General features: G+C 39.5%; 1 protein-coding gene across 1 annotated transcript; it reads right to left on the bottom strand.

Moving 5' to 3' along the window:
• Positions 1-1,458: 1,458 nt before the first annotated feature.
• Positions 1,459-7,051, bottom strand: LOC134636185 (extracellular matrix protein 1-like). Its single transcript, XM_063486053.1, has 10 exons — positions 6,793-7,051; positions 6,251-6,307; positions 5,788-5,829; positions 5,639-5,677; positions 4,667-4,935; positions 3,753-3,961; positions 2,782-3,064; positions 2,501-2,694; positions 2,226-2,313; positions 1,459-2,073 (listed from the first exon to the last, which is right to left on the bottom strand). Exons 1-10 carry the CDS (start codon positions 6,860-6,862, stop codon positions 1,891-1,893), a joined length of 1,434 nt encoding a protein of 477 aa, XP_063342123.1. The 5' UTR covers positions 6,863-7,051; the 3' UTR covers positions 1,459-1,890.
• Positions 7,052-11,048: the final 3,997 nt, after the last annotated feature.

Raw genomic sequence — 11,048 nt, 5'->3', positions numbered from 1 at the left:
CTTTGAACCTAACCTACCCACTGGAACTGAAGTATACCTTCGACAGAGTTTAAAGGTGTTAAATTGTTCCTCTTCTGTGTATGCACTTTGTCTCAGGGTCACTGAGCTCCTGTGGTTACCCTGGAAGTAGTCTGAGGTCAGACCACTTCCAGGATAACTCTGGGGAGAAGGAGGGGGAGATGTCCACATTTTGGCCAAGCTGAAAGAAGTCATCTGTAGTCGACTCTGTTATTCAGAAAGTAGCATCAAGTGAGTTAAAGTTTTAGATGCTCTGGTGTCAATTAAATTAACACCAGGTGCACAAGAGAGACAACAGTGAGACAACCCCCAAAACAGGAATGGTTTTTACAGGTGGAGGCCTGTAAAACATTTGTCCCTCATCATCTTTTCTGACTTTTTTTTTCTAGAGTTTTTTTTTGGCTGTAATTGCTGATAACATGAGGTGATGTCCTTTAGTAGTCCCTGAACTCACTGCCAGGTACTGTGGAATCCAATTGGCATTTAACTCTTCAGGCTGGGGGACAGCACCTTTTCTGCCATTATGTATCAGGATGGAATCCTTGGACCAACTGTCAAGTTCCTCTTGGTGCATGACAATGCCCAGCCATACAAACTACTGAGCACCATTTTGAGCTGCTGAAATAAAACTTCAGCAAACTGGACTAGCCTGCAGTATTTCTGGGGTGTCTTTAAATTCAGCCATTTAAAGTTTGAAAATTTTCATGAAACAATGTGGCATCTTTTCACTAACATATGATCCAGTCCATGTCAGTATAAATATTGAGCATTAGTTTTTTTCCCCACTGAGATCTGATGTGTTTTCAAAGTGATCATTTAATTTTTTCAAGCAGTTTATGAACCTCTTGGTCAGCTGGGGCCTTTCTGCATGAAACCCTGCCTGAGTTTTTACTGGATTTCCTCCCATGAAGACATTCACATTAGGTTAACTGGTGATTCTAAATTGGCCATAAGTATTATTGTCAATGTGAATGGTTTTCTGTCTCAATGCATGAACCCTGTGATGGACTGGCAACCTGTCCAGATGACAGCTGGCATAGTGCATTTGCTTTTTTATAGGGAAAGATTAACTGTAAATGAAACCAGAGCACCCACCTCTGTCCTATGAAAAATAATTGTTCCTGAGGGGAGGGGTCTATTCTAGGGAACAAGACCCTTATTCACAGGACAGAAGGTTTTTTTTTCATCTTCATTTAGAAGGAGAAGGCAGGTCAGGCTTCATCCTCAGGCCAAGCGGTTTTTTGTTGTTGTTGTAAACCATTTTTCTTATTTATTTTTTCTATTTTTTATTGTTTTCTAATACATCCCTAATTTATCCTTTCTACTTCTACCTTGTGCTGCTGTAACAAGGGAATTTTCCCAGTGTGGGTTAAATAAAGTCTGTGGTTAAAGCAGCATGGACTTGTATCCAAGGTGTCACACAGTAAACCACACAGAACGGAAGATTTTAAAAATGTGTTTATTATCACTTTTTCAGAGAAGATCTTAACTAGAAACCATATAAAAGAGAAAAAAAAAGATCTTGAATTTCCAAAAGAATTAAGAAATTAATAATCAAGTATGCAAAGAGCAGCCTATAAAAATAGTGGTACAGTGTCCTAGACAATAGTCTGTTTTAGCAACTATGCATGTAACAGTATGATTGTTTAAGTATGTGTAGTATAAATGGTAGAAATGCTCATTTGGTCTCAGAACGCTGTAGTTGAAGCTAGAAAACTCAGTCAACATTTTACATTTCATTTTGTCTTACAAACATTTAAGTGTTGCATGAATCGTTTCTGTTCAGTGACCAAATGCCACGTCTGCTGCTATCTCACCACGATCCTGAACGGCCCAGCGACAGTGGGGTCAGCAGCGAAAGGCCATACAAGCTTAGGAGATAGGGCACCTTTTCCTCTTCTTCTGGCTTGAGAAGTTGGTTGCTTTGGTGATGGCACTCATGATAATTTTGGAGATGCACTGTGGAGTCTCTTGTGAGGACGATTTGCAGCAGCGGCGGACAGTAGTGGGAACAGCCTTCTTTGATGCGCACAGCTTCTGTGACATTTCTTCAAGCTGATGTCATGGAGACACAAAGGCAGAACAGCAGCGGGAAATCAGAACTCTCTGTTCAAATTTTAAATGTTGCCAGGCCAAACTTTTTTTTTGCAATTTGTCTTATTTTTGCAGACAAACTTCCCCTTTTAATGGCTTTTAATGGGACTTACCAGTCGCGCAGAGCAAGCAGTCTTCTCTTCTTCCTGCAGGGGGCAGCATTGTGTCACAAAGTCCTTAAGAGGAAACCCAACAGGGAATCTAAAACACAGTCACATTGATGCCAATGCATCTCATATTAAACTGCTTACAGATTATATACTTAAAAAAATGTGTTGACATTTCACAGAGAGAAATGAATAGAAAAAATGGAAAAAACATCAAAAGAAACAAAAAGAAATTATAGGAAGATCAGATCAAAGAAAAAATGCAATAAATAGTGTCTTACTTCTTCTTGATGGTTTTGTGAGTGTCACATATCTTGTTCAGCGACACTTCCTCATGAGCAGAAGTCACATTATAATACGGGTCTGGAGACATCTGCTGGAAACATCTGTATTTATCACTTTGGTTCAAACAGCAGTGGTAATTCACCTGTCCTCTGTTCTCAGGCAAGCAGAACTTGTTCAGCTCCTCACGCCACTGAAATGAAGAGTAAGAATCAAGTGTCACGACATGGAAACTACTCAGTTAAGCAAAAATTTGTATTTTTAGCTGCTCTTCCTTTACCTTCTGATCAGCACAGTTGAGTTCAGTCTTCTTATTTTTGCAGCATTTTTTGAATCCCTTCTCTATAAGATTAATGGTCTTTGCCTGAAGAGCCACCATTTCATAGCCTGAACGTGGGAGGCACTTGATGCTGTAGACGGGGCGAAGCCTCTGGTTGCGACACACGGATTCAATGGTATCTGCGGTGGGTCGTCCAGGAGGAAAGCTGATGTCAGCTGTTCGGGGAGTAGATAGTTTCGTGGTCTTCCCTTTTCTGAGGGCACTGGGTTCAGGGCCGTGTGTCCTGCAATGCATGACGCATAAGGTCAGACGCAGACATGCCTCCTACGGGCTCAGGATGCATTCAGCATAACGGAAATGTGTTTTGCAATATGAAGCTACTTTTTTCTCTTTGTCTTAAATGATAACCCTGACATTACTTCTTCTACAGGACTCTTCTCTTCATTGCAATTAAACTTTTGAGCTTGACAGATGATGCACGCCCAACAAAATCAATATAAGCAAGTGCACAATAACATCTTTCCACAGTAATAAAATCATTAGTACTATCATGTGCTGTAAAGCGTATTGTTAGATTAATACATGAACATAAATGCAATGTAGTGATGACCATCTCAGCTACTGTATTAAAAATGGTGGGGCAAAATGGGAGCTTCCATGAACTGGTGCCTGCTGCTATGCATTTTTAATGGATTCATTCTAAGTTTATAAGAATGTATTAATTTGTTGAAAGGCATAATTACACACAAATCAATATACATTTATGAGTACAATATTTTCTTTCTATTAAATGATCTAAAAAATTACTTAATGTACCTTTAAAGTACTGCCTTTAGTGGCTGAGGCAGCAAAGTATTTATGGTTTAACCTTGGTACTGTTTATTGAGACTGACGGGGAACAAACGTATTATCCTCTTTAATCCCAGTGAGCAAAAATATTGATAATCATGTTTTTTTGTTTTTCTACGCACCTCTGGCAAGTGTTCGGGTTAAAGGTGAATTCAGCGGTAGAGGGAAGAGGTTTCACTGGCAGCACCTGTGTCGGCCCGTAGTTTGGGTTTGGAGCATCATTGCTGAAGCAGCTGAGCCTTTTGTTGTTGTCATTTATTTTACAGCAGTGATACCAAGGATGCTTTACTGAAAGGTCCTCCTCACAGTACTTTTCAACTGACAGCTCCCACTTGAGTAAGCACAAAACAGAGTAACACAGACAGTCAGGGTGCACAGTGTGAATGAAATTCTTCAATAATAACATGAAGTCTGCACCTTGTCTGCTACTTATTGAATAAATTCACCTCCTGAAGTTATGTTGTCAAGAGACAAATTTGACCTTAATTAGAAAACAAACAAGAAGATGCTAAGGTAGCGCTCACTGAGGAATTCAACATAGTTTTGATGCTCATGCCAAGGCCTGCCCGCCTGTTATGTCTGCCCAGGCTGATTAAACGGGCTTATCGACTGAAAGCGCTCAAGGCTTTCAACTTTGTTTTTAAAAAAACAAAACCCAAGTACCATCACCTCTGCAATGTGAAGAATGTTTCATGCTCCAATTATGTTCAGAGCCAATTCAAAAAGTGGTTGAAAAAAAATGCTGCTTTTTCTACATTTACAGACTCAAAAATGAAAAGAATATGAGTGCAATAAAAACTGTATATGTTACTGTATATTATTAGTGCATTGTTCCTAAACAGCACAAATTGTGTTTTTTATTACATGGAAGTAGAGAAAACACTACTTCCCTATTCTGAAAAAAATTAATCATCAGCAAAAGTAAGAGAAGAGGAACTCGAGCAAAAAACACAGGTCACTATGACATCATTTTATATTTACGCAGAGCTAAAAAAGTATTGCTGAATTAGCTATAAGAGCTGTTGTGAAAACATACTGCCTGTGTGGCGCAACACAGGGTCACTTCTCTCTCCCTTGTCTGGTTCTCTTTGCAGCATGTGCTCAGCCAGGCCTCTGCATTATTCACAGCAGAGGCCCTCAACTTGTTAACTCCATAGCCTGAGTCAGGAAAGTAGGATGATGGGTAGCGTGGACGAAGGTCGCTATAGTCACAGATGGCTTGGAGATTCTCTGACGTTGGCCGACCGAGAGGAAACTGAACATCGTAAGTTGTCGGAAGAGAACGGAGACCAAAACTTGGTGGGCCTGCAGGGGAAAGACCACAGTTGGCACTTTTCGCAGTAGAATGTAGTACAGAAGGAGCAAGTTTTTAAAAAAATGCAAGTAAAGCAGATGCATACGTCCTCTTGGTCTTGGTCTGAAACCTAAGAAAAACAAATAAATTTTAAAAAAAAATCTAACAAGAGAAGGCAAGAGAGATTCCCAGCCACAGGTGGTGCCTATGAGTAGGTAGGTACAGTACTGTGCAAAAGTTTCGAGCCACTCGAGAAATAAATTGCAGACCTTCTGAAGTTTTTCTTAGGACCATAGCTGCCTTTTTCCACTAAATTACAATCCAGTCTTTTTTTTTGTAATTATGCCACTAATCATTGACCTGGGAATCATTCAAGTATAAACAGGCTCTACAAAAAATGACAAATATTACAAAGTTCAAAAAGCATAAAATTGTATTTTTGCATCAATAAGCTGATTCACAAAGAGCTATTAGCTGAAAACTGGAGACATATCTCAGCATGGTGTGCGGTGTGTCCTTAAAGAATTGGAAGAAACTGGACACATGGAGGACAAAAATACTATCTACAGAGAATCTTAATAGAGAATGGACCAAAAGGCAGCCAAAATCCAAAGAATAGCTTTGAGTGTGCTTTTAAGAAGCCTGGAGAAGTATTCCTAAAGACTACTTAAAGACATTATAAGGTATTGCACACTACTGTGAATATCTGCTCACCTCTCTCCCTTGGTTGAAGCTGCACTGGCCGCTGTGAAACTGTGAAAACAGAAACCCCCCCACAAAATATATGGATTTAATTAGGGAGTGTGTATGTAGAGCAGTTATGCCAAAACACCATAACAAGGGGGTAAGAAGATAAACGGTACCCATACCAAAGTGATCTCTGAAGTCCATCTCTTGCTGCATCTCTAAAGATACAAAACATAATAACAGATTTTTATATACATTATTTTAATTGAAGTAAAACACCAAAACAGACAGAAAGACACAGCTTTATATTTGAGTTCTGTACTCAAACAGGGCCTACACTAACTCAACTTGGCTATAAATAACCTTAAAATAAAAGTGGTAGGCTATTTTGGGGTTTAGTATGTCACTTCCATAAAAAGAAAGAAAAACAAGACTATAAGTACATTTTTTAACCTTGTAAAACCACAGAAGACATTTTACAGCAATTATAAAACAAACCGGTTAAAAAAAAGACTTTCATCTCAAAGTCCTAACATTCCTCTTGAAGGGAGAGCTGGCCAAATACAAGTATGAGCATGTGACGTTATAATTGGTAGCTGTGGAGACGCTGCACTAATATGTGAATGCGCGCGCACACACCTTGCATCAGTTGGGCAATTTCAAAGGTGACCTCGCGCTGCTCAGAAAGGCGCTCATCTGTAATGTTGCAGGCGGCACACAGAGGAGTGAGACAAAGTTACATAACCATAACTACGCATGTTTTGTTGTTGTTTGTTTTTTACTACTGAGAGCGAAAAATGATGGAAGTATTGAAGAAGTCAGATCCTTCACCGGAAAAAAAACTGTAAAGTACTGTAAAAGGTAGAGTGGGACAAAATAAGAGAAGTTTTGGAAGTTTTATAAACAAACAAAAAAATAAATAAAAATGTTATTTTATACGTGCATCTGTGTGTAATCTATAAAAATACATGTGAGACATGTCTGAAATGAGGAACTTGAATCAAAGTGCTCAGAGCAAACTGCTTTGTATAAAAGTCTACCTGGCATCAGATCACTGCAAAATAGACGCTCCCACTGCAGTAGGAGCGATCAAACATGGAGCTGGGCAATCGGCCATGAAGCAAACAAGAATTCCCTGCGTGGATTTGTAGTTGGAAGCAACAAAAAAGTAGTGTACCAACCTTCGGATGCTGAGCTCAGTAAAACCAAGACCAAAGCGGTGGAACAGATTAGCGCCCAAGTCGGACCCATTTTGGACCTGATCGTGTCCGTGCCGTGCTGTGCGTGCTTTATGTTCTGCAGCTGCAGCTGACTGTCCTGGCAGAGTGCGCAGAGGCCGCCCAGGAAAACACGCTCCGCGGGGCAGCGCACAGACGGGCCCGTTAATTGGTCCAACAGAAGCCGCTGCGCTGTCTGTCTGAGGAGCAAAAGCCCGCAACAGGACAAACACTTTTTACGGTTGTTGTGGGGTTTAAGGGAGCGGAAAAAAAGAGGGAGGGAAGAAAGTTTTTTGACATGACTCATTGGTGATGCGTTCAAATCCCTGGTGCTGTTTAATGGGAATGTATGAAACCCTTCTGTGGAAAAGCTCAGCTATAACATTTTTTCCTGCTTAAAAACTTAACATGGAGGGGAAAAGAGAAAACTTTTCAACGAAAATAAACCAAACAAAAACATAGGCTATCTTGGAATAACAATACAAATATGTCTTGTAAAATAACGTATAAAATACAGTTTGTTAATTAGAAAGTGTTAAAACAAAATATGTTTATGCTGTCCTATTTCTCAAGGCTACCGAGAACCTAATGCAACACAGTCTGTTTTTCTTAAGGATCAGAAGCTTGTCCTTATCATGTATCAGATGTTTACTTGGTCTTCATGTTATTTTGACCTATATACTGTGTTTACATTGAAATACCACAGTGTGAGACCATAAATGCCAATGCTCCGATCCCATTAAAGCTGTCTGACTGAAAAGAAACTTTTTTAAATGATCTTTTTTTTTTTTTTTTTTTTTTTTAGAAAGCAGCAGAGCCTGAGTAATCCTTATTTTAATAATAGGTGAATCATTCCCAGCTCAGTGATTGTGTTGCTTATTGCCTGATAAATGACAAATTCCATCCAGAGTTTATGCTCTGGATTATGGAGACTTCCTGCCTCATGAGAATGAGTTTCCATAGCTGTCATCGACACCACAAACACAGTCGTCAGGCTTATTTGTCAGTCTTTGTGGAGGCCTGTCTAGACACATTATACAAATACTAAATATTTATCTCGTGATGATTAAACTGATCATCACAAGTTTTGTTTTATTTTAATAGACGTGTGAATTTGCTTTTTAGTCAACCATTTTTAGAAAGTTCCTCAACTAGAAGCATATTTAAAAGCAGATTCGGCGGAAGAGATTTCAGCTTTCAGGCCCCTCTTCTGTGGAACCACCCACTAGTTTGGATTTGGGAGAAAGACACCCTCTCTGCTTTTAAGCTTAGGCTTAAAACTTTCCTTTTTAATAAAGCTTATAGTTCGGGCTGGATCAGGTGACCCTGAATCCTCCCTTAGTTAAGATGCAGTAGGTCTAGGCTGCTGAGTGTTTCTTTGTCATTCACTTTGTGTTACATTGTGTATTTTTGTCCCGTCTCCCACACCTCACCCCCAGCCAATCATGGCCTCTCCCTGAGCCTGGTCCTGCCAGGGATTTCTTCCTGTAAAATAGGAGTTTTTCCTTCCCACTATCGCCAAGCACTTGCTCACAGGGAGGCATTTGATTGTTGACATTTTCAATCTATTACTGTAGGATCTCTACCTTACAATATAAAGTGTGTTGGGGCAGCTGCTGTTTAGATTTGGTGCTATAAAATTGAATTGCATTGAATCAAATCAAAGAAGTTGGAATATGATTATAGACACTTCATAAAATAACACCAGGATTTAGTATCAAGGTAATGCAGTGAGGTGATGGTTAACTTTATATGACAGAGATATGAAAAGCCTTGCAGTCCTTGTTATCTCTGTAATCTGTAGAGATTAGGTCCAGGGTCATCATGGCCTCAGTGTATGAAAGAATGACTGTAACACAGCTTCTCCAGCCAGTTCAATTCTCCTTCAGTTCTCCTTTGCAGTTCAAATAAACTTTAATACTGACTATTGGACATCTGTTGTTTAACCGAGAGGAGTATTTTTCTTTTGCTGCTTTGGCTGCAGCTTTGTCGAGTCAAACAGATACGAGTCTTAAAGGTAGTGCTGGTTAGTGCCGGGAGCTGTACGAAAAAGCTGAAATTCCTCTTGGAGGTCAGGGTTATGGAAAAATAAACAAACCCCGCTGATACATCACAGCCTGTCATGGACGTTTAAGAAAATTAAAGGCAACAATTTTCTTTCTTTTTCTTTTTTTTTTTTTTTTTGCTTTGACAGCCTCTAACAGTAAATGGTTCTCTGGTAAAAAGGAGTTTTGGGTAAGTCATGTGTCAGTGGAAATGAGATATACAGAACTGCAAAAACATCATAATATTGTTGAAAATCCCACGCCCTGCCCAACCTTTGGGGGTGGCACTCGACCCAATCAGAAGCCTGGATCAGACATCTGTTCTGTCTTGCGTGCTGCAGCCTGTGAGCAAGCATGCTATGATGTCTTTTTTTAAATGACACTAAAAATGTGTTTGATATGTTTTCTAAGTAAGGTTTTGCATTTTTCTTATGTTTTTTTCTGCATCATTTCAAAGTTAAATTAGTTCCTTATTAAAATACAACCCTCCTTTTTTAATTTGACTCTTAAATGTTCTGTTTTAGTCATCTGCAGCAGTCATCTGTACCAGTCGGTTACCTCATCTAAACCACTTAACTGCTCACTCTCATTGTTTCACTGGTGTGTCAGTGCAGAGGTACTTAGTAAAGCCCAGACACCAGGTCAGTCTGTTTTCTACATGGTTCCTGGAGTTGGAGCACTTAGACACTGGATGCAGATCAGAGAGCTCACAATAATAAAAAGAGACCTAGGAGGGGAGCTCAGTTGAGAAAAATGCCCTCATGCACGCAGGACTGTTAGTATTATAAAGTCTCTTATCCTTCTTCACCTCCAAGAACATTCTCATGCAGCTGTGCCCATGAACAAAAGACTCTCCAGCCCACCCACAACACATAATCCAAATGACTAAATTACAGTTTCCTGCTGTTCTTATCACTCAAGTTATGTGAGGCAGACTATGAAGCTACTAATCCCACATAAAGCCAGTGTGTACATGGTGCATGCCAACTACCAAGTATACACTCAGGTCTTTAACTGATGTCTATAGAGGAAAAATTATAAAAAGAACAAATGAGTTATCATCCCGATACTCATAGAACTAAATGCACATTCTTCCCCACAAGAACAAGAATCATTGATCCAAACAGGATAGGGAGGCCGTGAAAGATGGGACCAAATGGTGCAGATGGAACAGATGCTCAGCATTCCTGCCTCTGCTTTTTGATCTGTGGCCACCTCACGCTCCTTTTCCTGACTTAATAAATCCTTTGTTTTGAGGCCTCAAACCAACCTATAAGGACTCACATCTACTAAACCAGTAAGTCAGTGTAATACCTAGCAAAATAATTCTCGAGCTTACCCATACGAAACTTCAGAATTCCCACAACTTTATCTTCCATCAAGGGAAATAACTCTTCTCTTTCACGAGATCACTCATTTGTCCGTTTTCCAGAGTACTTATGGTCAAATAGCTACTGCAGACATTCTTGGTGCTGCTTTGATAACTACTGAAAACATACTCAACTCAAATTTCCTGGAACATGTCATTAAACCTCGCTAATCGTAGACTCATGACCCCAAATCTGCTCCTCTTTGGGCAACTAGATGTCTCCCTTCCACAGGCAGTGAAAAGAGATTCACATGTTATCATTTGCAAAAGATAGAGACATACCCAGACTGATAATGTTTATTTCTTAGATGCTTTACTACATTTGAAAATCCCATCTGCTTTCCAAGACTTGGGAGTGGGACTTTATCCAGTCAGTCAAAGTTATTTCTGTAGCACATTTAAAACAACGGCTGCCGACCAAAGCGCAACAAAAATAATCAAATGACATAAAAACATAGGACAAGATGGGAGAATTTAAGAAAGGAAAGATAAAATGAGAAAACCTGAGTAAGAAATAACACAAATCAAAGTAATCATAATTCATTCTGATTTAACAGCCAGCTCATGTGAGCTGATAAGCGTCAGAGTCAAGTGTCTATCTGAGAGTTTTCTGTTTTGAAGTCTTCGAGTTTGAGTTTCTATTTTGGTTCTTTAGTTGTTCCCATGTGTGGAGATTTTCGTGTTTGTCACATTTTCAGTGTCCTGCTTGTTCCTCTTAAACCTTTGTTTTGGTAATACTTGAGTTTTAAGTTTTGTGTGTTATGAGGTTTTTTTGTAATATTCTTGTGCTTGGATTTCTGTCTTTG

Source organism: Pelmatolapia mariae, linkage group LG10_11 (genome assembly GCF_036321145.2).
Source record: "Pelmatolapia mariae isolate MD_Pm_ZW linkage group LG10_11, Pm_UMD_F_2, whole genome shotgun sequence".
In the NCBI taxonomy this organism is placed as follows: Eukaryota; Metazoa; Chordata; class Actinopteri; order Cichliformes; family Cichlidae; genus Pelmatolapia; species Pelmatolapia mariae.
The sequence above is the reverse complement of the archived record's forward strand: the minus strand, read 5'-3'. Positions and strand labels throughout refer to the sequence as shown.